This window comes from Betta splendens, chromosome 17 (genome assembly GCF_900634795.4).
Source record: "Betta splendens chromosome 17, fBetSpl5.4, whole genome shotgun sequence".
In the NCBI taxonomy this organism is placed as follows: domain Eukaryota; kingdom Metazoa; phylum Chordata; class Actinopteri; order Anabantiformes; family Osphronemidae; genus Betta; species Betta splendens.
The window spans coordinates 8,434,422-8,460,635 of NC_040897.2; the positions used below are offsets into that span (position 1 = coordinate 8,434,422).

Consider the following 26,214-nt stretch of genomic DNA (forward strand, 5'->3'; position numbering starts at 1 on the left):
CGTGCTATGTTTTTAATTTAATTATCTAGTACTGGTTTGGTAAACATTATCCATTATATTAACCACAACAGAGGTTTAAGTACAGATTTATTCAGATTTCTATGATATTGCGACATTGTACATTTGAATTTCGTGCACAATTAAAAGATACATTTATTGCAAACACAATAAAAAATGGCCTTTTAGGCCAGTTTGTCAATTTAAACATAGCTTAAGTCTATACAAATACCTTACATATACAAAATGAGATACAACACAAGAATTGGTAGAGAAAGAAAAACTTTATTGATGTTAAAAAATCACATCATACATTTAATAAAAGTTCATATCAAAACAATCCGGTCATTTGTTTGAATAAGGCACAAAGGGCAGCTCTTAGCAACAATTTAAAGCCATTATCTCACATGCAAGCTCAATTTATGCATTAGGTCACCTTTAGGACTGAGTCAAATCCCCTTTGTCATCTGCATTTGTACTAAATCCATCACTCAGCTCTTCAGACTTTAAGGTGCACAATTTGCATATGGGATTCAAAACTGACAATACCAGAAAAGATAAAAGAATATACAAAAGAATAATCTGATTAATAGCAGACAATTTGTGAAGGCTACCTGGCGATTAACAAAAATCAGGACAGTGTGTCCTATTGTAAGTAAAGACTCAAAATAAAATCAGACACACATTTCTCTCTAGTTTTCTATTTTCTAACTATATGTACTTTCTGCCATCACACTTTTCTTGTAGGTCTCCTGATGGGTCTTATACACGAGCCCAGCAAACGCTTTCTTTTCAGCTTGAAAGTGAAGCAATAGACTTCTCCTTAACGCCTGGAGGATGTTTTGAGGGAAAACAAGCTGTTGCTGTCATTGAGGCTGACACATTAAAGCCTAACCTGTGTAGCTATATTATCATATACCACGGACACCCTAAAAGTAAAATAGGACACAGCCGTTAGCTCTCATCACGCTGTCCTAGCAACGCTTGTATCTGTAGGTAGAACACCTGGTGATAACGGGCAGCGGCCATCAGGAGGAGCTAGAAGGCCCATTAACTGTCTCTTACATTCGTCAAGTGAAAGCAAACAACATTTACTGACACAGTAAAAAAAAGGATACTTGTATACGTACTTGTCATACTGTCTTATTATTCTACATTTAATAGGATCCTGTCAAAGTGCACAGCTGGGGCTCTTAGTTAAAGAAAAAAAAAGAATAACACACCAAGGAGGAGATACATTTAAATACAGGTTAAAAGAAATCAATTAACCATATTAAAGTTGTATTCACAGCAAGATGTTTAGTCTTTCAACACCAAGTATAGTGAAAGGTGACTTTTACTGACCACGAGCCACCTCATCCTAAATCATGCCATTCAGATCTCACCGCTCCTGTGTGAGGTACAGCACTGCTACACGTGTCACCCTAGATGACTAGTGAACACACATCCACACCTGGAGGTATCTGTGGTTACCCAGAGTTACATCGTTACATGCGAGTGTACAGGTGAGAGGTGCCAGCATCAGTGTGAAGACTTCTATTAACAGGCGCTAGTGTCTTTGCAATGCTACCACTGAAACTCCTTATCAACTCTCCTTGGCTCCAACCCATCCAGTCATAAAGGTCACGTCCATACATCCACACATAAATACCAAACATGCACATCATTTACTCAGAGCGGGTCTTTGAAGTTGATCTACAAAGCTTGAGCTCCTTCAATCCACAAAACCATCCATAAGCCCGGTATACATTGTATATAGAAAACACACCAAAACTGTATAATACAATAAAAATCCAAATATAAAATGTATAACTTAAAGTGAAAAAAGAAAATGTCTTTAATGACATAATATTTATAGTGAAGCACAATTAAAAGGCGTCGCAAATTTAATGTGATTACACATCTGGAGCCAGATTACAGAAACACTAGTGGGAAGTTTAATGAGTTGATAAAGAGATAGGAACTGAGGCCATGTTCCAGTATTGCTGTACAGCCTCTGCTCTTAAGTTCCTCTATGTGTTAATTATCACCACTGATGTTGGGATCCAGCCTCGATGGCTGCTTACCACAACCCTGTTTATCACATAAAGGAAAGGAACTACAAAGCAGAGGACAGTACAGCACCGCTTATCAGTGCTGGATAATGTTCCGTTTTGGGCTCATGGAGTTGTTTTTGTTCATCAGCACTATCTGTGGCCACTTCAGCTCATCAGTAACCAGATCTCAGCAAAAAAAGCACAGTGTTGGGAAGTTACATCTGCTCTGATACGTTTTAGCCTTTTTTGAAACAATTTCTAAAGATTTTCAAGAGATAGAGATTTCTGTTCTCAAAAACAGAAAACCTTCCTGCAAACTGAACTCATGCTTAAATATACTACTACTACTACTACTACTACTACTACTACTACTACTACTACTACTACTACTACTACTACTACTACTACTACTACTACTACTACTACTACTACTACTACTAATAATAATAATAATAATAATAATAATAATAATAATAATAGAATTCACTAGATTTGGCCTGGTAGCATAAATTGATTTAGTTAAATATATTAACAACTGATGACACTACTCTTAATTAATGTTCCTTTACATATGTTTCATTGCTTCCCAACACTGTTCAGGCATCACTGTGAGAAAACTCGGCCACACTGATGACTCCAAATCTCAAATAACAGACAAAGTCTAGTGTTTTCGATCATCATTTCACAAGGGGTAAAACTATTCTCCCAGATTCCCAGCAACTACTGTTACACATGATGCTGGTAAAATAAGCTCAGCAGTGCTGTGAACCAAGTAATTAAAAGGTGTTTGTGCTCAGCCTTGGGGGAGTCTTAAAGTTTCAGTGCTCTCACATGAATGTGTGCGTGTCGGTCTACGTGTTTTTCACAGCCTTCGAGCAGGCTTTCTCATTGTAGCGCGTGATCGTCACGCAGCCATGGTAGGAGATGGGCCGCGGCATGGACGCCACTCCTGTGATGATGCCCGTCGCTGGGTCGTAGCACGTGATGTGGTCTGAAGCTTCGCCATTCTCCCCTCTGCCGCCAAGGATAAAGATCTTACCGTTGCACACCGACATGCCGCAGCTCTCCTTCAGGCGAAGACAGACACAAGCATTAGAGGTCGCCGCTTCAGGTGAAGCAGAACCAGCATCCTCACCGCCGTTTTATTACCTGTTTGCTAAACGTCTGAACCACGGGCATCCAGTAGTCCTCAATGGGGTCATAGCAGTAGACAACCTTGGTGAGACCGCCACACACATAGATCAGGTTGTTGAGTGACACTGCTGTGATACAGCGCTTGGCGATGGGGATGTTGGCTCGTAGCGACCAGGTGTCGCTTTCTGGATCATAGCACTGAACCTGTAGTATGCAGTTACAAATGTGTAATTATTAATATTATAATTAAACAAAATATAATTTTAGTATTTAATGTAAAACTTTAATTTAGTATTTAGTGTAGCTATTGTCCCTTTAGGCCATGTAGAGTCATGATGGCAGCCACACATGTAGAGAAGAGAAGAGATTGTTGTCTATGTATAAACAGCCATACCCGCATAAACAAACATATCAGATAATCTTTAAAAGATAAAAATGATTTTAGTGAAGCTGGGTTCTTCTGAATGCCATCTCAGTCCTTGTCTACCCTGTTTACCAGTAACAGTAAAATATTTAAAAAGAGTCTGATGTTTTATTTAAACTATTATTCTAAAATCTTGATGTGATGTGTTGCCCTTTACAGTAAATTTATTTTTTCTGCCATATGTCCCCTTTTCTGTTCAATCAGCCATGATTTATGAGCATTTATTATCCGGGTCTGGCTAGAGAACATCTATTGCTCACCTTGTCTGAACAAGTGTTGTCGTCGGGGCCTCCTCCTATGACAAAGAGCTTGCCACAACAGCTGGCCACAGCGGGAGAGCTAACGGCCTCTTTCATCGGAGCCACCTCTTTCCAGCGGTTAGAGAAGTAGTCGTAACACTCCACACTGCTCAGGCGGCTCTGGCCATCGTAGCCCCCGACGGCATAGACCTGAAATCACACACAAAACGGACCAGCTCGATGACTGCCACATGAGGACATATTCACAACCACACAATTCACCAACACCAGTTTTGATCTGCCTGTCTTTGGAATTTCCATTAGGGTATCCACAAGCTATTCAGATTATTATTAATTATATTATTAATTAATTAGGAGGCATTCATTTTTACATTCGCATGAGAGCGTAAGAGCTAAAGATGAAAAGCAGAGGCTTCACTGTGATCTAAATCATTACAAGCTGGGGAACTGTGTTGACAGAAGATATGCACTTTAACACATGGCCTGGGGTCATACAGTACATTTACTGTACCCTCCTAGAGTGCAAAGAATAGGAAGTTGTAAAAAAAACTGCAAACCTGTGGCATGAAGAATGTGGAAAGTGTAAAAATCAGGTGATGTATTCCTGTAACATGAGCAGCATTACTCTGCTTATCAACAGGCTGCAGGCAGATCCTGTCATTCTACTTCATCTAGAGCATTAACAAGTTGGAAGAGGAGCGTGGCCGTATGAGTAGAAGCGCCTGCTCCCATTTAAAGGTGACACAGGTGAATAGGAATTTGGGGATAAACAGGTGATAGAGTATGAACCTGAGGTTGGTAACATTTTATGTGGGTTGTTTTCACTGCTTAACACACTCCTCACAAGAATAACACAACTGGAAATGGGGTCAAATGAAAAACGAAGAGGTTATCAGAAAAGAATATCATATTATCTTTCTAGCAGCACAGACTCAAAATACATGATTATAACATTATCAATGCAAAGACAGGGAGAGAGAGCGAGAGAGAAAGAGAGAGAGAGAGAATAAGGGAAACATTATGATAGGCGAGGACAGCCATAACACAGAGAAGAAGGCAACTGATGACCTATTTTAGCTATTCTATGGAAACAAGACCAGTTTAACAGGACATCTTCTGTCCTTTATCACTGTTGGGAACCAGCTTCAGACGTTTTTCATCACAGGTGCGATTGAATGAATGCAAGTTTGCATAACTATACTACAACAAATCAATCAAATCAACTGAAAATGCAAATAGTAGGAATATAAAATAGTGGAAGTCAGTGTTGAGGTGTTTGCATGTGCATAATTTTACTGGTTTGGTTACCGGGCTCCTGGCTGGCTGGAAGAAATGGATGCTGCACAAGAGGAATTTACAGAGTGAATGAGGAAATAACTGGGTCTGAACTCAGGAGGAGGGGGAACTGATGCTACCGGTGTTATTCTCCCCATAAAGACACATATTTTACAGTTTCAGATAAGAGCACTGATGGCGTCAAGGAATGAAACTGAACAAAAACCAATTCTGTGGAAAGGCAGTTCCAGACAAACCACTTCTCAAGATATGAGGAAATGTAAGCTATGCCGCAAATAGTGTTCGGTGGAAAATCAATGTAACAAAGTAGAAAATTAAAGTTATTTGCATAACAAAAGAAAAAGGCATGTACTGTATGTGTGATGGCTACGGTAGGCAGCTACTGTAATATGCATCACTGACACTTATAGGAACTGAGGACTTGCATGACTAAGTTGCAGAGAACAAGCAAATTAATGTAGGATTTTATGACCTAATATAGTCAATAACAAATACTATGCAAATCATACAGAACTATTTCCCAACATAAATTGCATTTACAAATAGTTTATAGTGTAATAACGCAGTAGTTTTGTGTGGATAGAATTCACTACCCTGAGCTGCTTAATATTAAAAAGCCTTAAGTTATTCGTTCATTTGCACAGCCAGCGTGTCTTTAGGGTTGTCTGCAGCTGCAGTATAGTCAGTATCCATCTAAGTGTGTTAGAATGTAAGATGCTGGGACATGTGAATTAAACTCCGGTGACCTCAAACAAAAATGTTCGCCTGGCTCTAGTCTAGAATCTGAAAATAGTCAGAGTTCAGGCACAGAAGGCCTCATGAAGACTTAATAACCAGTTCATGTGTGACGACTGCAAACTTAACTCATTTTTCATAACCAGCGGTAGATATATGTATACAGTATTTACACAACACATAGGTACATAGGCGCCTGGTTTGCATATGAATAAGCGCCTATGTTAAATCTGCTTCAACATGTCCATAAGTAAAACTAGAGCTGCCAGCAGACATTTACAAAGTCTGGGATCACAAACAGACCCATAACACAGGCTCCTTCTTAAACCAACAAAAGGCCAGAAATGAGAAGAGTGGGCTACAGTCAGACGCTGGAATTCCTCCGTGTGGCTTCTTTTCTGGCACTGCTGACTGACTGAGACGAGCTGCTGAATGACAGCCACAACCGTGAGTTTGACTGAACTCAGGCCTTCGGTATGCAACACAATACATTCCTTATAGCCTGGTAGTACAATGGTTTAATAGGGAAATTAGACATATACCTAACACAATAAACTCTATGTGTACGGCTCTTACAGACCCCCCCCCCCCTTACCTTGCCCAGCAGGACCCCCATCTTGTGCCTCCAGCGGCCTTTGTTGAGCGAAGCCACTCTGACCCACAGGTTGAGCTGTGAGGTGTACAACCACACGTCTCTGCTGTTGATGCGGCCACCTAACACAAAGACAAAATAGCAAATTAATTATCATTAAAAAATGATAAATCCAAGACTTTTGTAAAAATGAGCCCAAAGTGTTTTAAGTGATCAATCATCTTTGCATGTTTTTATCTCAAAACCTTTATCTCCTGCCTTTTTGGACTTTGACCTGAGCTGGGCCTCAAGAATCCGGTGCTTTTAGCGAATATGAGCTTTAGGCACAAACAGCTCAACGTGCAGCATGATTTCTACCGCAATGTGACTGACTGCTTCCTTGTTGTTTCACAGATACAATGTTGCACACAGTAACCGTCTGAAACCGCGTCTTGCTCAATGAGCCCCCGAGTCACCGCGACACAGCAACAGACATCGCACACATCTGATGATTCAGCACAGAGCAAAACAGGTAGACATGTAGACATGCAGACGTACGACAGGTGCGCGAACAACTGGCTGAACTTTTAATTAACATACAGGCTAACTGAAAAAACTGCCAGGAGAATATTTGGCTGCTATGAGCGGTAGCTGTTATCGACTGGCTCCGATCCAACATAAAGCTGTTCATCATAAGTGCTTGTGCACAAGACTCACATACAGTGACACATGTGCGTTTTTCTTAATCAGCACTTAAATTGATTATGAGCTGATCAATCAAGTGAGAACTAATTGTAAATAGCCTCCTGAAATGGAGACTTTCTCAGTGTTTTTCTTTTTGTTGTAGCTACAGAGTGTTTTCTGTTGACTGTTCTTTGTACTGAACAAATGCGGGTGGTTGCTTGAGGCTAAGGCATAAAAAAGACAAAACAAAAGAGAGACGTCAGACTAGACAGACATACTCAAATGTCATTAAACTAAATCATTCAGGTATAACTCATGCTCAGGGTTTCGCTGAGGGACAGAATTACTTAATTGATGTTTACTCTTCAAATTATACCGCAGAACACAGACACAAGGAAACAAGTAAAGGATGTTAGTCATGGTGTTTGTTTGCTCGATTCTCCTGGACGGTAAAGAAGCCAGACAGTCTGCTGCCCTTTAGCTTTGAAAGCTCTGCTCTAAGGAGGCGTGATGACTGAGGATGCGCCACTTCAAAAAGGTGCCTGAAACGGGTCGGGACACTGTTACTAACGACTACTCCGAGGCAGACAAACTGACTCCCGATATGATGTATGTGACAGCTTCTACAGCTACATACAGTATTGTATAGAGTCACATACTGTACAGTTTTTACGGCTTGTGTTAATAATCTAGTTCACTAAGTTAAGGAATTTGTGTCGCTTGACGAGGCAGCTAGAGCCGTGACAGGCAATTCACAAACCCCGGTGTTCCACCACTTGTTGGATGATTACAAATTATCCAATTTCCTTTAATGTCCTGCAGTGGAGTAAAGAAGTCATGCTGAAGTCACACAGGCTGTAATTTGACGTATTTCTTAAATGCGAGCATGTTTCACAGCAGGTGGAAAATCACCACAATCAGTCTGGATCTGGATAACACTAAATGCTGTGTGTGTGTGTGAGAGAGAGAGAGAGAGAGAGAGAGAGAGGTTCTGTTTACAGAGTTGAACTGCGTTAGACCTAAGAGCACAGCTGACTGCAGCTGCGCTAGCGTGTGAGGAGAAAGACAGAACGTTGGCACGAGTGTAAATGATGAAAAAAACAAAAGACGTAGCTGGATTAAACGTTGGGTTAAAAAAGGAAACCGGGGTAATGAAGGTCACGGCGTGTGTGTGTGTGTGTGTGTGTGTGTGTGTGCGCGCGGGAGACGGGGAGACTTGGGGGAGGGTGTGTTGACTTTTCCAGGCAGTGCCTCAGGGGGAGAATGATAGCGCACGTGAGGACAGCCACAAAGCATAAACACTTCACTTCACAGTCGTTGCTAAAGGGAAGAGCTTCTTTCCCTCCGACGCGTGTACACTTCTGCATTCTCTTCATCTTCTCCATTTCTCTCACCTGCTGCTTTGTCTAGCGGTGTTTTCGTTCCGTTCCGTGTGAGGCATGTTTCAACATCAACATCTAGCGGGCCCATTTGACCCGCTGCCAGTTTATTTTCTTAGAATTATTCTCACACGAAAAGAAAAAAAAAAAAAAAAAGAAGGAAAGAAGCCACGTCGTCAACCAAAACAACTACATCTTGTTCAGATCTGTGACTGTTTGGCTTCGAACTTCACTCCGACCTCATTCGTTACAATCTGTGACGTAATGTTTATGCCACACTTAGCTCACCAAGTTCACAAGTAGCAGCTACACGGTCAGCGGCCATGTGACTTCGCAAATCTCAGTTTTAGTTCAAATTCAACCAAGATATTACATCGTTTTACAAAGAGGATCCTAGAAAGCTGCTGAAACACTGTCAAACGCTGGTACAGTAAATGTGAGGATTGGCCAATAGGAAGAGGAAAGGGCCTAGGCAGCCAGGAAAGGCCTCTCAGGACCGAGCTTGGAGAGTGCATCCAGATGCTCTCATATTTTCCTTCAACTGAAACTGGCTGAGGCTGTAAAAATAAAACAGGGCATGGAGCCACCGTGGCCCTTCCTGCTGCTCCACTGACCATGGGTCTCAACACGAACGGCACAATATCATAAATGAGTGTTATTCTGCCACAGTTTGCCTGCGTTACTACTACTCCACTGTAGCGGGGTCTTACCTGTCACCAGAATGTCATTGCGCAGGGCACAGACTGCATACTCTGACTTGGTGAACTCTGGGAGCTTGGCCAGCGACTTCCACTCGCCTGTGACGGGATCGTAGCATTCTGTGTAAGGCAGGTTGAAGCCTCCCACCCTCTCACAGCCGCCCACCACGACGATCACTTCAGAGAAGCCAGTCGACCTGGGGAGAACGGGGGGGGGGGGGGGGGGGGGAGAGCGTGAGGCACAGACGCTGCAGTAACATGTCCAAATTAGAAGGCTCAGACACGGTGGCCTATTAAAACGCTGCGCATCCATAGACTTCTACAAATGGCACGAGGACATGTAAACACACACATGCCGCCACCTGGAGGGATTCTAATTACAGGCCGTAGAAACCGGTGCCAGGACAGGAACGGACTGGTGGTTTCTACAGGAATAGCTTGGTTCATTATCAAGGGGAAGATCTGTTTGCAATGACTTTATCAATACAGGCAACAACAGAAACACTTGGGGCCAGAGTTAAAACAAATTCATGAATAATGATTATACTAGTTTCCCTGTGTGGAGTTAAATTTAGATGATTTTTATCCCCTCAGTTGACATGTAAGTGCTGAATTTAATGTAGTCTCAAGTGTCTCGCTGGGATTTTGCTGACGAACCAACTTTTGTGTTTACCGACACATTGTAGGTCAGACGCAGACCGGAGACTGCAGTTGTTTCATGCATGCCTGCAGGAGACAGTCCACCCAGGGGCCGTTTAGATTCACGAGAATGCGATAAATTACATTCTAGGGGCTTCCCAGGGGAAAAGCGGCAGCGATGCAGGCGTGTGTTCGGAGCGGCAGACGATTTGGCCCCGGGGGTAAACGAACCCGAGCACTGGGACCAAGCAGTTCTGCCTGGATACCGACACAATGCACCTGAAATACATCTCAGTAACTGACAACTGGCACCGGTCCCACTTTTAAACTTTTACAGCCGCTCTAACACGCAAAGGCAGCTGCGCTGTTGTCTTCGCACCGCGGGCCGCCATATGCTCCGCTTTGTCGCTCATTCACGGGGATCGTTTTCAGGCAACACTTCACAACTGACCAACTGTCCTCTCTTCAAACAAAGTCCACCCATGAAAGAAGCCCATCTGGTAATAAGCATAAAGCGAGCAGGTGGAGACGCTCAGCCCCCAAACACATGATCAAGGTGAGCTACACAGCTGGTATGACAACAAGACTCAACATCTCATCATTGGCGTTTCTTGCATCACATTATTATTTTCTTCCCGGTCAACTCGTCTGTGTATGAACTTGCCCCGTCTGCTTCATCCATTTCAAAACAGGTTTAGAAAACAAAGCCCAGTGACTCAGTCATCGCTAGAGCCCCCAAAACACAAAGATGCTTTCTTAATTACCAGAAAGCAATCAATGCAAAACAAAAGAGGCACAAGTCATCCATCATCAGCGTCTCCCGCACATAATCGGAGAACAGGTTCTACTACTTCCACAAACAGGAATGTCAGGATAGACTGACTCGGGCCCTTTTCCCCTTTGTGAAGAACATAGAGGTTAGATTGTTTACCTCCTGCTAACTAGTAAGTCAACATTGCAGTTACCTGCGTGGGCGAGTTCGCGGTGACATCATCTCGTTTCCCAGCACGTGGTAGCGCCTGGCCTCGTGGAGAAGCTGGTAGCATTCTGGAGAATTCTGGATGATCTGATCGTTCTCCACGATCTGGACTAAATAGTTGGGGTTCACATGGGGAAGGCGCACATTGCGCAGCAGGCTCCTCAGGTGGTCCCTCCGGTGTTCCTTGTCGTGGTACACCCATCGCATCACTGCCTCATAAACCACCTCCTCCTTTTGGACGCACAGCTCGTCGCTGTCGGTGTACTCTTTGAGCTCCTCGGCGCCCAGGTGGAGGAACTCCTCGTGCTCAGCCACATCGGCGAAGTTGTTGAGGGCGAACGTGCGACAGCGACTGGCCAAGTGATTCAGGCTATGTGCGTCGGCAAACGACTGGATGCCCAAGCAGTTGCACGGGTCCAGCTGGTCCTCCAGAAACTTGGCACACGCATCGCGCAGTGTGTAGATCTGGAAGAGGTTTGAGGTCTCAAAGAGGAACTGGACATTGTCGGTGGTGATCCTGGCGTGGCCGGTGTAAACATAGGACAGGAAGCAGTCCATTGCCTCCACCACGATGCCATTGATCTCAACCAGCATTTCGCGGCTTTCGCGGTGGTCGTTGCAGAACATGGCTCTGAAGTACGAGGAGCAGGCGGAGAGCACGGCGCGATGGCAGGGGAACTCGCGGCCCTGGACGCTGATGACCACGTCCGTGAACAGGCGGCTTTCGCGAAACTCATCGAACACCTGCAGGATGCCCTCTGAGTGGGAGGAGCCGGAGAAGAAGTCCAGGACATCCTGACTGTTCACGTTTTTCTGGTCAGCCTCCAACACCTTAGAAACAGAAACATTCGTTATAAAAACCATTAACAAGTTTCCTCCAAAACAGAGAGTGCAGGAGATATCTGTTTGGTGAGGACCTTGCGTTTCATAGCTGGTGAATCTGTGATCACGGGGTCCTCTCTGTTTGTCCTTCTTCTCAGAGTCAACACCATGGCTGCCACGGACTCTAAAGTTAAGGAGCAGTGGGTTCTAAAAAAGAAATTACATTAACTATTATTATGACCTAGACATGGCATCCAATCAGATGCAGGAAATCTGCAGGGAAGGTCATCAGTTCAGAAATAGAAATGACATCACATCAGTACAAATTGAGAACATGCATTTCAGCTAAACAAACCTCCCACCAAACATGTACACAAAAGGAAAACAAACTATTTTCTAAAGCCGGAGGGTAATGTTCAAATGTCTTTCATCACAGTTTAAGAAAAAAAAATCATCCCAAGGAATGAAATCTGAGCCGCACTGAGCTCACCACTGCTGTACAGCAGTTGTGCCCTGCAGCCCAAAGGAAAATGACAAAGAAACCCAGGCGGAAGTGGAGTTGAGCAACGGTTGGGAAAGCCATCCTACATGTCAGTCAAGGTTGTTTTGAAAAAGAGTGGGGGGCAGGGATGTGATAAGACAACACATAATGATTGTTAGAATAACAAGTAGACAGTCAGAACCCCCAGTAACTAATATTTATTTAAGATAAAATACAATATTTTTTTCTTATGTCTTGCTTCCGATCACGTTTGCAGCAAGTCTGCTCTTTGTTCCTGTGACTTCATTTGCCTCAGGCTATTTTTAACTTTGACTCGACGTTTACACTTGTTATTCTTTGATTTAATTAACCAGGTGTCTGAAGCTGGAAAGATTTATCTTGAGACAAATACCCAGTAAAAGGGAACAATAGGACATTATGTAATACAAAACAAACGACGCAGCATAAAAATGAGTAGATTTAATCGTCTCTCAACTCATCACCTGCAGTTATGAAGGTAAAAAAAACAGCTTAGGTAATTAATCATTACATCAGATTTATGAAAAACATATTTTGCTAGTTGCATTTAAAAACTAACAAAAGTATTCAATAGAAAGTCGGAGATTATATGATTTAGGCTTTTTAAAAGCAACTAAGTGAAGTTTGGTAACATTAATTACACCAACATCATAAAAAAGTGGCTTAATTAGACAAAGGACGTGCCTCGTGCCGACCGTTAACCAGATGTTTTTATTTTCTGCGGTATAATGTAACAAACTCAACCACAAAAAAAGAATAAAAAAACTAAAGCGGCGCTAATAAACGTTAAAAACAACATTTCAAACAAATAAAAGTTCGTACCTTAGGCAGAAGTTTCCAGATGACGCTTCCTCTTCAAGTTCAAGTGAAGAATAAAAATAAAACAAAAACAAAGGAGACAAATAAACGTCCTAAAAGCGGTTTATCTGTGTCTTTTACGATATCTTTTACCACTCGGATATGAGACAGAACCCTAACTGTCACACGGCGAGGACATTTTGTCGTTCAGGTGATGGCAAAAACAAAGAGCTCTATCCAGCTAACTGTAAACACAGAAGCCATTTATACTTGTCAGGCCATAGAGAAAAAAAGAAAAAAAATCAGGTCACTGCGCCCACTCAGCTGAGACTCTCGGGGAATCATGGGAAATGATGTTCAATGCGCGACGCTGCTCCGTGGTTCTCGCTCGGGGCGGAACGACAGCTCCCAGGCTTCTCCGATTCTCCACGTGGCTGTTCTTTGTTTGCAAACAAACCGAACTTTAGCGGTGGAAAAGTTCATAACAAGTAGTGACGAAGTTGAGCAATACGCGCACAACAGCAGCAGTACTTCAACGGTACTTGATAAAACTCATAAAACACGTAGTTTAAATGTGTAAGAAAATAAAGTAGCCTGCACATATAGACATTTATACAAGCTGTAGCGCGGTAAATTAGCCTGGGTAGCATAAAGACATTTTGCGTGCGATGAACGAACAGATAACGCGTAATGTGGACACGTGAAGGAAGCATGACATGCACGACGTCACGCTTCTTTCCAGGTAAGACGGAAGGAGCAGCTGGAATGTGAGCATTATATAGATAGCTTCCATGGAAGGACACACTCGCCTCAACAATACTAGCCAAGTAGTCATACCTTTCTTTTTGTTTCGATTTTAATCCTGTGTTACAGGCATTGGGGAGCTTGACACGTGCCAATTAGGGCAATGATTATTAGAGCCTGTCCACAAAATATGTGCACCTCGTCTCATCACTCAACATCAAGGCTTCCATGCCAGTAAGCAGCTCTGCACGCTGCAAGCACGGTAGATATGCAGCAGGAACTCTAACATCCACCGCTCGAGGCCAAACATAAGCAGCTCCAGATTAGGACAGATGGAATCAGACGGGACGATTTGCAACGTAAGCATGACTGCCAAGAACAAACATTTCTCTAGAAGACATGCTGTGCATTCAAGATACACGTGAAAATGATAACAACAAACACTGCATGTTAAGATTATTAGACTCACTTTGTTCCCCTTCACAGCAAGTTGCTTGTTTAAACCAATATTTAAAGTGGAAACAGGTCGTAGTGTGTTTTCATTTTTTTGACTGGCAAACCAGGAAACATTGCACAAACACTTACTACACAGAACCCATGCACCCCACTCAAGCTGTTTGGACTAACCTCTGCTCTATTTATCTGACCCCCTCAGAGTGTACGGCACCAAGCAAACACAGCTGGAAACAGCTCGGTACAAGGACAAATGTGTCCCTCTGCTGTCGAGCCGCTGTACCTGTTACAAACGAGGACAGCAGCTGCTCTGTGTATCCGGCGTTGTGGCTATGGAGCCAGTCATGCGTTCCATAATAATCTCCTGGACATCCTGCATTAGTCAAACAAGGCTTTGAAGGCACATGGAGATAAGTGTTGTGTTACTATGGGTGTAAAACACAGATTTTATTTTATGATTGTGATGCTCCAGTTTGTGCGTGTGCATTCACGTGTGTGGAGTTTTGTTAAATAAATAGGGACGATGAAACGCGTATTTGTCTTTTTTAGTTTATTTCAAATGGTGATTTCATTGAAGATGCCTCAGCACTGAAACATAACTTAGAAAATACAATGTGAGCAATGGGTTCGTGATGTTGAGACACATTATGTTCATCACGTCAGTCTATGACAGACATATTAGTGACTCAAGTGACACACAAGCAACCGCAGGCATGTGATTTACATCTTACTGTTGCACTGAATCATATGTATGGAGATGGAGAAGCCTGTGAGTGAGAATTTCTGGGTTTATCTTCTATCACAGCACATATAGTGAATAATAAATGTGTTATGAAGTCATTCACACATTCAGCTCCTTGTAAAAAAGGTCAATAAATTCCGGAGTATTTTGCTTTGAGAGTAGGAGTCAGTTAATAAACACGCTGTAGTTGTGTTTTTATCACGTGTCTTTAGTGCTGTGCTGATGCCTTTAATTAAATCTCCTATAATTCATCAATAATCAGAGGAGAGTATAAGTAAACATTTGTGATGAGTTATTTATGACACTGTGATCTGGCCGAGCCTCCTCTTCACATGCAGCAGCTGGATCACGGAGTCAGAGATCTCTCTGTATCTCAGCCCATACAGGTAAGGAGCGCACGCCCTGGGCAGCATCATGAAAAGACACATATTCGCGGTGCTGAGCCACACGAGCACGTCCTGGTCGATGTCTGCCCTGTGGAACATGGAGAGCTCCAGGCTGAAGACGAAGCCGGGCGCAAAGTAGAGCAGGAGCAGCACGGCATGGGCCCGCAGCGTGACCCGGGCCCTGGAGTAGCGGCTCTGCCAGATGCCCTGGGTCTTTGTTACCATGTAGAGCCGAACGTAGCAGTAGAATATGAGCAGGGTGCAGGTGAACGCCGCCACGAGGAAATAGATGTGGATCGCCATCGTGTTCTGGATCTGAATGAAGCCGAGGGAGATGAGGACCAGACAGAGGGGCACCTTCTCATGGGGGTTGTCCCTCTGCGCCTCCATCGTGATCACCAGGGTGAAAGGGTACGCGGCCGCGAGCGCCCACGCCCCCAGCAGGATGCAGTGGGTGCGGGCGGGGGGGAGGACGTCATGGTAGCGAAGAGGCCAGCGCACCGCGGCGTACGTGTCCACCACCATGAGGGTGACGGTGAAAATGGCACAGGAGGCGGCGGTGACCGTGAGAGCCGTGAGCAGCTCGCAGGCCAGCCAGGGCACGGCGGCTCGCACGGCGTTGCACACCGCCGTGCTCAGGTTCAGGACCAGGTAGAGCGTGTCCGCCGCCAGCGTGTTGGCCACCAGCAGGTAGCGCGTCTCCCGGCGCAGGGCCCGCGACAGGAAGATGCACGTCAGGAGGACGCAGTTGACCACCAGCGTGGCCAGAGTGATGACTGTGGGAGGGATGAGGAAGTAGTCCAAGTGCCACCTCCGCACGCTCGCCATCCACTCCTGCGTCAGGTTTCTGATCTCAACCGCTGACGCCATCGTGTGCTACAGAGCAAACACAAATGTTCCGTTGTGTGTTTTATGATGTGTTGGCTACTTCCTCCAGCACCTTCCTGGGGATATAAACACTATGAACTGATCTGTGAATCTATTATTAGTCAAAAGATGGCCACACACAAAAGATACAGAGTAACCCCACGAAGAAACAAGCTTAACAGCTCTAAGTTCTCATGTCACTCAGCTTGAAGTATTGCATGCTGGGTAAATGAATAACTTCTCATGAATATGTAGAAACAACTTTTGTACTTCTCCTTTATTTCTTATCTGGATTGTTGTTGACATTAGCGGCTAGTGTTTGCCAAAATGTAAAAATGAACAGTATCCAGTATCCAATGGCCCTTCACTGTTACCTGGACCACGCATGCAAATGCAGAGGCGCATGCAAATGCAGCGGCTGCAGTTCTAATTTCACTTTTTAAAAGTAAAAGACACATATAGTAACTGACTTTCCACTTTTGGAACTTTTGGAAGATTTTTGCTTTTAGAACTTTTATAATTTAACTTCATGAATGAGTGAGAATATTTGGGTTAAACAGAACAGATTCAACACATGACAGTAAAGTTTCTGCGAAGCCTCAAACACAGAAGATGGTTTTTGGTCTGACACATCTAGTTATTGACTGACCAAAGGTGAATTTTCTTACCTGACACCCAGAACAGAGAAACCTCTCTGTGTTGCATATCCATTAGGCTGAATGCTAAAAATCGATGGGTGTCTTGTATCACCTCCTGGTCTTATCTGATGTGCTGTGTTGACTCATACAGATAATAGAGTGATGGCGAAGGTTGCGGCCACTTGGCTGTAACATAGTTACAGGGAGGAGCTTGACATCCCATTAACTGCTCCTCATGCAGTTGCCTTATAATATAACTCACCCAAGGTGTTTTAAACCTAGTTTCATTAGGGCTCATTAGGACTTGTTAGTTTTACATTTATTCTTTTAGGCATCTCGTATCTCTGAGAGGTCAGATGGACCATAGCAAGTGATCCATGCTGCTTTGCATTATGTTCTACCTAAAACAAGCCAGGTGACAAAAATAAACATGTTACAACAAACCGTTCAAAGGAAACTTTTTTTTGTTTCTGTACCATCAGATGTCATTTCTTTTTCCGCTTTATGTATCCACTTCTTCCACTCTGCTCAGCTTCATCTTCTTCCTCATCTTCATAATCACTGCTTTCAGCTTCAATGTTGCCGTAAAGCTGCTCCTCCTCCTGCCATTCTTTTGCCAACAGTCTCTGAAATACATCATACTCCTCTATGGACGCCTTGGCGACTTCAGTGAGAAAGGTGTCCTGATCGGCCTTAAAGATGCTTTCCAGTTTAGGGTTGATGATGGCCGTCTGTCCTTTTTTGTCTGGTGTTTGATACAGACCCCTGCGCTCCAAAAAACAGTGTCGGCAGCGAACCTCGTCCAGCGTGATTCTGAACAACCTGGCCTTCACCATCTCCGTCTGTTTTACACCCATCCTAAAGTAGACGTACTAGGAAAACACAATGCTGTCAGTTAAAAACAAAACATATGTTGAAATAATTATGTCTTCTACTAGTTGTTAGTAAAATACTATTAAGTTGTATTAGTTGTAACAAGTATCTCAATACACATATATTAATGAATTTGTATGCAAACAAACAGTTCCAAGGATAAAAGTAGCACAAATAGTGAGTAGAAGTGTAGAATTCAACTGTGCCACCAGGGGGCACAATGCAGTTGCCTCACAGTTCCATACCAGGAACCAATTATGAGAGTGATTACAGCAGCCTCTGTAACGTTAATCCTAATTTGATTTTAACCCCAAATGTCTCAGGTGTTTAGCAAACACAGACAGCTTTAAAATGAAAGAGAGTTGAAATGGGAGAGGCCGTTTATTTGTGAGAGCTCTTGGCTAAAGATACTGACCTGGAACTTGTACTCCACCTGAGCCAGGTCCTCGTGTACTATGGCTGGACAGTCTCTAAGGATGTCTGTGACCTGCTGGGAAGTAAACAAGCACTTCTCTCTGAGGAACAACGCCACGTTTTTTACCGTCTTCACAGGCACGGTCAAGATCTGTGGGTAATGGGCCACCACTCTCTGAAGACTCCCTATGAGGAGACAAGAGACAATAGGACTTTCACCTAATGAAATGTTACAATACAATAGGCTGTGGCGAGTAAGGATCAGCTCACCTTCGACTAATCCTACTTTCCGCAGGTTCCCTATGCGCTTTTGAAGCTGGGAGTCTTTGATGGTGTAAACCTCAGGACACTTCTGCAGCAACTTCAACACACTGGAAGGGTTGAGGCCCAAACCGAACAGAACTGTGAGAGTTGACATTGCCTGTTTGGCAGCACTGCTTCCTCTGATTGCCGACACAGACTCCCATATCTGTTGTGCCTGGATGTCTGTGAATCCCATGTCACGTAAAGAGTGGAGCGATAATTCTGTGGCCGCCTTCCCAGACAGAGGATGGAGTTCACGACTGTGTTGTGCTGACTGCACACTAGTCTGGATGTCGGAGGAACAGAACAATCGGCAGCTTATACACAGAGGCTGGAAGTGCCATCTTCTAAAGTGGAACGGACTAAAAGCGTTTCTCACAGCGTAACGAAGAACCTGTGCACAAGAAAAAATGTCATACACACTAGCTAACATCCGCATCTCAACGACGGCACGTATGATTACCGCTTTGAAACATGGTATTAAAATGTTTTTGACGTACCTGGCGCACAACGACACCGGTGCCCATGCTTGTCCGTCGCACTAATATTCTCGTGCTTCACCTTGAGCTTCGAGGGAACAAAGGTTCCGCTTTGTGCAGACTTCCGTTATTTGGCAACGCTTGTGTACTTTGACGGCGTAAAGCAATTGAAAACCAGTTAGTAAAAAATGTACGTTAGAAAGTTAGCATTTTTATTAAAAACTAAAGTTTCCCAATTGAAAATAATTTACCATACTTTACATTACAACTAATTAAGATGTAAACTAAAATGTAAAAGTCCCCACAGCTAGAGACAATAAGGCAGAAGAGGCACCATTATTTGACCGGACAAAGTTATAGTAATTTCATGAATACTAAAAAGATCATGCAATATTAATTTAAACAATTAAGTGTTTAAAAAGTTTATTTGTAGCATATTTACTAATGTATAAAAATATGAATAAAACAAAATTTTGTAAATATATTTACACATTTTAGATTAAAATCACACAAACAACACATTTACTACAGACAAATCAAAAACCTTCAACACAAGAGCTAAGGCAAAAGGATCAATTTTGAAACACTTGGATTATTCAGTATCATTGTGATTTTAATGCTTCAAGTTTCCTCAGATTTAAAGAATAAATAGATTAAATAAAAACAAAACATTCATGGTGCATCATCATGTGTTTGCCTTTTAGCAATCACATATGTCAAGGACAGTTTGAAAACCCACAGACACAGCAATACAATTCACTCTACTGCAAAGTGTAAATGTGCCCAAGACTTCATCTAGACAGATTAGTGTTTCACTTCTTATTTTTCCACTTCAGGTCCTTGTTTTTGACTAGCTGGACTTCATTTTCCTTTTTTTTGACTTCATTCTTCAACTCTCTTGGAGGTACTTCTGCAGTTCAGTCTCCAGGGCCACCAACGATGCCCTCTCATCCTCATCGTCCTCCTCGTCTGGCAGAGTTTCATCACCAGCATCTGGGAATAAATCTTGTCCAATATCAACTTTGGGACTGGACTCCAGATCCTGTGGTATGCCTGTAAAAAGAAAAGAGTTTCCAAAATAGAAAAAAAAAGGTTTATGCTCTCACTCGCAACATGACAGAAACAGTGTAATGTGTGTATGAATCAATCACATTTAAATTAAACAAACCAGTATGTATATATTAGATGTTTTATGATTTTAAATATTAAGTACAGTCATGATTCTGATTACTCACAGTAGCTCTGTGATGGAGGAACCACCTCTGTCCAGCTGTATTCTGCCATGGAAATAGGCTGGCTGATCCAAGATTGTAGTAGCAACTGGTCAAGGGTCATTCTCTGACTAGGATCAGGATGCAGGAGTCCATGTAACACACTGCTCAGCTCTGGTAGAGTCGATAAAGCAGTTTTAGAAAAAAAAAAAAAAAGAAAAAAATTCAGTGGCCAATGTACATATGAAATGTCTGTACTAACAATGAACAGTGGTATAACCTGGAGTGAGGTGAAATGGAGGTTTGAGTTTGGCATCCAAGATCTCCCCCACATCACAGAAAGGGTTCTCACTGAAGAGCAGCGTGTAGAGCAACACACCCAGAGACCACATTTCTAGCTCCGGACCATGATAGCTAGAGAAAAATTTGAATAAATCAAAAATACTTTAAAAACTTTGTTTGCAATATGGACCCTATATATTAATAGTTTGTGTAAAACAATGCCCTGTATACTTAAACAGCACTTACGGGTTACCCTGAAGCACCTCTGGGGAGCAATACTCAAGTGTGCCACAGAAATTGTAGAAGAGCTTCCCAGGAGCCATGACAGCAGCAGAGCCAAAGTCTATCAGTCGAATGTGGAAACACTTATCAATGATGATATTCTCATCTTTTATGTCCCTGTGAAGGATGTTTTTCATCCTCAAATAGAAGACCGCTGCTACCAGCTGAAAAAAAACAAAACAAAAAAAAAAACCTCCAGTTAAAAAAGGAATAAATAAACACTTCACTCATGTGGAGCCCATTCTGCTTCACGGACATACCTGTCTAAAGATGTAGCTGGCCAGAGGCTCATCCAGCCTTGGTTGCATGTCAATGAACTCAAAAAGGTCCAAGCAATCACCATGTTTCTCCATCACCATCTGGAAGTAGCTTCCATTCTCAAACACCTCCAGAACCTAATAACATAACATGTAAAGGTGTTTTAACGCCTGTGAATTTTCCTGACACATGGTGACATATAAAGTGTGACCTGGAAATAATCTTACCTTCACAATGTTGTGGTGCTGGACCCTTGTCAATATGGCAATCTCCTGGCTAACTCGTCCCAACATGGGGTCATCTACCCAGCAGTCATTCACTATTCTGGCCTTGCTAATAAACTTCACTATCACCTGGATATGATGACAATCACATCAAAATGAATCAATTTTTACGACATCACTGAATGGTATATATGCAATCAAAAGCTTCTAACTTCTTGTCCATCACAGCGCCTCACTGCCTTCCAGACAAACCCAAAGGCTCCTTTGCCCACAGCTTTGACTGGCTGGTATTCTTCTTCAAACTGCCCATCACAGGCACGCGAATGCTCTAAGTCTATTGTAGAGCGTAATGCTTCCCCACGACAAGCCTCAGCAATTCTCTAAATGAGGAATAAATAAATGAGTTGAAGGCAAACCCAAAAATCTTTGTTTAAAGGAATATAAAAGTACCACACTAACATACAGTATAATGTAGAATATTTACTTCCACTGACCTCTCCTAGACTGGCATCTGATTGACCGTGTACTGATCCATGCGTTTGCAGTAGAGTCCCATGGTGTCCAGGTCTATGCAACCACACACAGAACATAAATGTCCCATCAGCCAGTGTAGTCTTGCACACATTACACTGTAGGTCTAGACAGGGAAACAGAAGGTTGTTAAGTCACTTTGTGCCAAAGTAGGAAAAAAAAATGTTCTAGTAATAGTGACATTTATTCATACATACCAACTTTTGAACCATCTCTATGGTAGGCAATGCCTTCAAATTGCCCTTCCATTAGCTGTGCAGTGTCTGTGGACAAGCTCTGGCCTTTCACTTTCTGTTTCTTTGGAGTAGATGTGGAAGGAATATCTGGCATTAGCTCAGTCCCACAGTTCACTTGCACACAGAACTCCTGGCTCTTTCCTTTGTGAATTGAAGAGAGAGCTGCCCACTGATTTGAAGTGCCGTCTTCCTTTTCAACTTGTATGTCACTGGAGCCAGGCTCTCCTGGCTGGTCAATTACAACTGTAACAGGTGTCTGCAGGACCTTTGCTGAATCACAGGATGCCATGCAGTGCTGATTGTTGTCGCTGTACCCCCCACCACTGAGCACTTCCACATTACAGCTTAGATCCAAGTCTGCCAGTGCCCGGGTCACCAGCTCACCATTGCTGTTAAGTTCCAGGAAGCAGCTGGCTGAGTCCACTATGTGTGCTAAATGAGAGTCTTCAGCATGAGCTGGGTCAGAGCCACCATGAGCAGCAAACTTTTCACAGAAACCAGATGAAGACCTGGAAAAGTAGTCTGTAATTACTTACTATAAACTCTTATTAATTAAATTTGTCAGAAACCATTTCTACTCTCAACTGAGTTTTCCACAGTTATCAGTAATTTAATGCTACTTAAAAAAAAAACAAAAAAAAAAAACTTAACCCTGCCTTACCTGCTTTCCAGTGAGATGACCTCAAAGCTTGAGTCTTGGAGGACAGAGACACACGATGGGTGGTCTGTGCCTACATCAGGGGAGGTGCCAGCCACTGTCCCAGCAACATGTCCATTCTGAAGGGGAGTGTCTATCGAAAAATCGGGTTCAATAGATTGCAACATACCTTACATAAGCTCCATGCAACAGCGATTACACTTACAATAAACGTTGTTGAGCTGCTGCTCTTTATTACATTGTGGTGCTTCGGTGAGAACTGCACAGCAGGTGTCATCTTCTGGTGGTTCCACACATGCAAATGTCTGCAGGAGTGCCTGAGTGGTGTCTGCGCTGTCCAACTCACTACTGGGCAGAGCCACCTGAGCTGCTTCTGCCAACAGCTCTGAGGTATCATTGGCCCTAATAGTGGATAATGATCATGATATAATGACGTGTTGGTTAACATTTAAGTGAAATTTTTAAAAAAGCCCAGAGGACCTTCTACTCACATTATCATTCTTGTGGAAGTAACTTTAGGGGGTGAAAGAGTTGACAGAGGGCTGCCCTGTTTCTCCAGCCTGGTGCTGGTTCCAGTAAAGATCCTGCCTCTTCCTGTTAAGGATCTTCCCATAAAAGCCTGCTGCACCAAGGCCATGTCTCCAGCCACTAATGAAGATGGGTCTAGGTGAGAAAAAACAAAAACAATGAGAAATGAACACTTGAGAAGCAGACTTGACATATTGTAAAAACATCAAATTGAGGAAAAATCTGAATTTCTTTAATCAATATGCATTTTCCTTTTCAAAAACAGTTTGAATGATAGTAAATTGTGAGGGCACTTCTGAAAACACAAATGCTTACCAGATTTTCTCAAAATTTTGGATGAAGCAGTACTTCTACCAGCATCTTTTTGAGAATCATGGGATTGGCTACCCTTTCTTTCGCAGTCTGTCATCCAGCCATAAAAACCAGGCATCAAGAAAGTGACACTCTGTTAAATGATAAAGCAGTAGTGACAGAGGTGAAGACTCCGAGACCTCAACCTGAACAGTTTTATCCAGTTAGTCAAGGTGGCTAACCTTTCCCTGGAGTTCTTCCCTGCTGTAACCAAACAAACTGAGAGCCAGGTAGTTGTTGATTCGGAATATTGAGCCATCGGGGTGAAGCAGGAGGAGACCACTCAGAGGAGCAAATGCCCAAACTGTTCCAGAATACTCTAATGCAGGGCCAGAGTATTTAGAATCTGTCAAAGTCCAGACAATTCAAGGAATTTGTGACTAAAAGTTTGCTTAAATATGTTGTTGCAATCCCCTCATAACCAGACGTATCAAACGTACCAACGGCTAGTTCCTGAGGTTGCATCCCATGTTCCCCATCTAAGGAATCCGTCTTACACACAGGAGAGGTATAATGGGAGCAAGGATGCTTTTCCTGTACATCTGAACCTTCAAGAATGTCAATTGAGCAGGTGCAATCCATCCCATAGTTCTGGTGCTGAGGCTTTCGACACAGTACTGCCCCTTGAAGTTTGATACATAGTGGGACTGATGAGCCCTCTTTACTTTTACCACACACTCTCTGAAGCCTTAGCGCCTGAAAGGAGCATGGAAATTCAAAGATGACAAACTTACAAAACACCTGGGTTTGAAATGTTGGAAGCAAAGCTTAAGAGAGGGGGCTTTCCCTAATGGAGGGGGACAGCTCTGGTTATATAAAGGGTTCTTACTTTAGGCAATCCATGACCGTGGAGCGGGATATGTAAAGACGGGATTAGCTCCTGAACATTCAGTCCTTTTAAGTCTTTAGGATGGTGATATCCATGAAGATGTGCAAATGCCAAATCACAGGTTAAGATGCTGCCCTGGAAATGACATAAATGAATAATATACATAAAAATACAGATACTATACATGTCATTTCAAGTAGAATGTAATCAAAGAGCGCCTTTCTAAGCAACAGTTTACTTACACTTTGGGAAAAGGACAGAGTGGCTGAAATTCTTTCCACATTTTCCATCATGACAAGCAAGTGATCCTTATTTTGTGCCTGTCTCTGGGCACACACAGACACAGGAACCTCTGCAGACACTGTCACAACATCCACCTACAAACAGTAACACATTAAAAGGTTAAAATAGACTTTTTAAATGTATGTACATTTTAGCAATGTTTTAAATTATTAAAACCATTTGACTTTAGTCAAGCCTTTGGTACTCAGAAATTATTTTTTATACCACTTTTGCAGACACAGTCTCAACAATTCCATCAACTAGTGGAAAATCCTCTTCTAAAGCTTCGTCTAGGACTTGATTGGTTTTCTTGAGGAAGTAGCAAAGCTTTTTTCCAATCAGCTCATTAGTATCGCACTCAAACAGTGTGCAAGCCTTCTCGTTTGCTGCCACAATCTAAGAAAACAAACACACAGTAGGTAGAGAAAGTGAAATTAGTGAAAGGTTGGCTGAGCAACACTGCAAAATCAAACGGCTCAAAGCAAAAGGCTTTATACACACACACACACACAGTACCTCTCTGGTTTTGTGGTCTACACTAAGGATAACTTTGTTTGGGTTGAGTGCCGATGGAGATCCCGATAGCACAAACTTTCCATGAACTAGCTGATTGAACAGCCTTTCCTCTCTCTCTGACATAGTGGATGGGTATGGAAGGGAAGCTGGAGAAAGGTTGGAGCCTGGATGTAGGCTGGACATCTGGTAGTTCCTTGTTGCAACTGAAGGGCAAACTTTAAAACTTTCATCTGCAACCCGGAGAAAATATCTATATTTACTATTTACTTCCTTGGCACCTTTATGTTAATCAATTAACATTTTTTACTGTATCCACACTTAAACAGCTCGTCTTTTGTGGCCACCATATACTCACCTGTCAAGGAACCAGGATAATACCGATGCTGCAATGAGAAAAGGGCTTTGTTCGGTCTCTGGGCACATGGATATGACTTATTAAGGTCCAAGCCATGTTCTAGCATATCACACAAGTGGTCGGGCATCACGCAGATAGTTTCTCCCTTACACCTGAAGCGTTGGTCTGTCGAAAGCGACATCGTTGTCGCTGTTGATTATCCAACAGGAACTGACAATGAGCCTGAGTCAAACAAACAGCTTTATCTAAAGCTAAACTGAACCTATAGTAGGCTTTAGTTCATGTACTAAAAACCCACCTGAAGTCGGATAGAGCAATGATGTAGCCTGTGTCTTGTATTTTCAGAGACAGAAAACAGACTCTGCGGTTTCAGTCGATGCTAATTTGGTTGACAAGGTAACGCCACCCTGCGCTACCTGGTTAGCTTCACACCTGCTAACGTTAATGCTAACAAACAAAACGCTGTCCCACAGTTAAGTTTCGATATAGCGGGGATTGACCTGCCAGTTGTCAACTTTAAGGTGTCTTTAGCGCGATTTCGACGCCATTCTAGAAGTCCAGTCTTGTGTGGAGGCAGATTCTATCTCGACTAAGTATTTAATTTAATCCAGCTATAGCTTTTGTAAACCGCGGGCTTCTGTCCGCCAGCCGTGTATAAGATTTCAGGAAGTGGCCTGTAGCCAATCAAACTTCACGCTCCCAAAGACGACACGCCCAACGAATGATGTAACGGAAATGTGCCTGATAAAATAAAATAAAATAAAATAAAATAAAATAAAATAAAATAAAATAAAATAAAA

General features: G+C 42.9%; 4 protein-coding genes across 5 annotated transcripts; all 4 read right to left on the reverse strand.

The window, feature by feature from the left end:
• Positions 1-262: 262 nt before the first annotated feature.
• On the reverse strand, positions 263-13,426 carry klhl24a (kelch-like family member 24a). Of its 2 annotated transcripts, none has more exons than XM_055503604.1 (8): positions 12,997-13,426; positions 11,750-11,838; positions 10,819-11,663; positions 9,227-9,411; positions 6,478-6,596; positions 3,852-4,040; positions 3,183-3,371; positions 263-3,100 (listed from the first exon to the last, which is right to left on the reverse strand). In XM_055503604.1, the coding sequence occupies exons 2-8, from the start codon at positions 11,822-11,824 to the stop codon at positions 2,885-2,887; spliced, it is 1,818 nt and encodes a 605-aa protein (XP_055359579.1). In that variant the 5' UTR covers positions 11,825-11,838; positions 12,997-13,426; the 3' UTR covers positions 263-2,884. The 2 variants fall into 2 exon arrangements, with proteins under 2 accessions (XP_055359579.1, XP_028987563.1); XM_029131730.3 differs by having other exon boundaries at positions 11,750-11,861; positions 12,997-13,425.
• A 1,263-nt stretch (positions 13,427-14,689) lies between these two features.
• On the reverse strand, positions 14,690-16,276 carry LOC114844383 (probable G-protein coupled receptor 148). Its single transcript, XM_029131732.3, has one exon. It carries the CDS (start codon positions 16,165-16,167, stop codon positions 15,208-15,210), a length of 960 nt encoding a protein of 319 aa, XP_028987565.1. The 5' UTR covers positions 16,168-16,276; the 3' UTR covers positions 14,690-15,207.
• Positions 16,277-16,412: 136 nt separating this feature from the next.
• Positions 16,413-19,044, reverse strand: mterf4 (mitochondrial transcription termination factor 4). The gene is made up of 4 exons (XM_029131731.2): positions 18,893-19,044; positions 18,360-18,786; positions 18,091-18,275; positions 16,413-17,674 (listed from the first exon to the last, which is right to left on the reverse strand). Exons 1-4 carry the CDS (start codon positions 18,917-18,919, stop codon positions 17,288-17,290), a joined length of 1,026 nt encoding a protein of 341 aa, XP_028987564.1. The 5' UTR covers positions 18,920-19,044; the 3' UTR covers positions 16,413-17,287.
• A 215-nt stretch (positions 19,045-19,259) lies between these two features.
• pask (PAS domain containing serine/threonine kinase) lies at positions 19,260-26,165 on the reverse strand. The gene is made up of 21 exons (XM_029131071.3): positions 25,713-26,165; positions 25,415-25,636; positions 25,060-25,289; positions 24,769-24,939; positions 24,504-24,638; positions 24,262-24,396; positions 23,873-24,128; positions 23,615-23,778; positions 23,397-23,526; positions 23,045-23,216; positions 22,759-22,955; positions 22,557-22,686; positions 21,857-22,404; positions 21,623-21,765; positions 21,341-21,508; positions 21,132-21,257; positions 20,907-21,041; positions 20,611-20,810; positions 20,363-20,496; positions 20,107-20,256; positions 19,260-19,924 (listed from the first exon to the last, which is right to left on the reverse strand). Exons 2-21 carry the CDS (start codon positions 25,593-25,595, stop codon positions 19,761-19,763), a joined length of 3,669 nt encoding a protein of 1,222 aa, XP_028986904.1. The 5' UTR covers positions 25,596-25,636; positions 25,713-26,165; the 3' UTR covers positions 19,260-19,760.
• Positions 26,166-26,214: the final 49 nt, after the last annotated feature.

What these genes read in the sequence shown, in the direction of transcription:
- pask (XM_029131071.3), bottom strand. Translation starts at nt 25,595, where the DNA reads ATGTCGCTTTCGACAGACCAACGCTTCAGGTGTAAGGGAGAAACTATC. An exon ending in TTATCCTGGTTCCTTGACAG is followed by an intron (nt 25,290 to 25,414) that starts GTGAGTATATGG and finishes TCCGGGTTGCAG; the next exon opens with ATGAAAGTTTTAAAGTTTGC. An exon ending in GGGAAGAACTCCAGGGAAAG is followed by an intron (nt 23,527 to 23,614) that starts GTTAGCCACCTT and finishes ATCATTTAACAG; the next exon opens with AGTGTCACTTTCTTGATGCC.
- mterf4 (XM_029131731.2), bottom strand. Translation starts at nt 18,919, where the DNA reads ATGGGCACCGGTGTCGTTGTGCGCCAG. An exon ending in CCGGTGTCGTTGTGCGCCAG is followed by an intron (nt 18,787 to 18,892) that starts GTACGTCAAAAA and finishes TCTTGTGCACAG; the next exon opens with GTTCTTCGTTACGCTGTGAG. An exon ending in AGGTGGAGTACAAGTTCCAG is followed by an intron (nt 17,675 to 18,090) that starts GTCAGTATCTTT and finishes GTGTTTTCCTAG; the next exon opens with TACGTCTACTTTAGGATGGG.
- klhl24a (XM_055503604.1), bottom strand. Translation starts at nt 11,824, where the DNA reads ATGGTGTTGACTCTGAGAAGAAGGACAAACAGAGAGGACCCCGTGATC. An exon ending in CACCAGCTATGAAACGCAAG is followed by an intron (nt 11,664 to 11,749) that starts GTCCTCACCAAA and finishes TCTGTTTCTAAG; the next exon opens with GTGTTGGAGGCTGACCAGAA. An exon ending in CAATGACATTCTGGTGACAG is followed by an intron (nt 6,597 to 9,226) that starts GTAAGACCCCGC and finishes TCTTTGTGTTAG; the next exon opens with GTGGCCGCATCAACAGCAGA.
- LOC114844383 (XM_029131732.3), bottom strand. Translation starts at nt 16,167, where the DNA reads ATGGCGTCAGCGGTTGAGATCAGAAACCTGACGCAGGAGTGGATGGCG.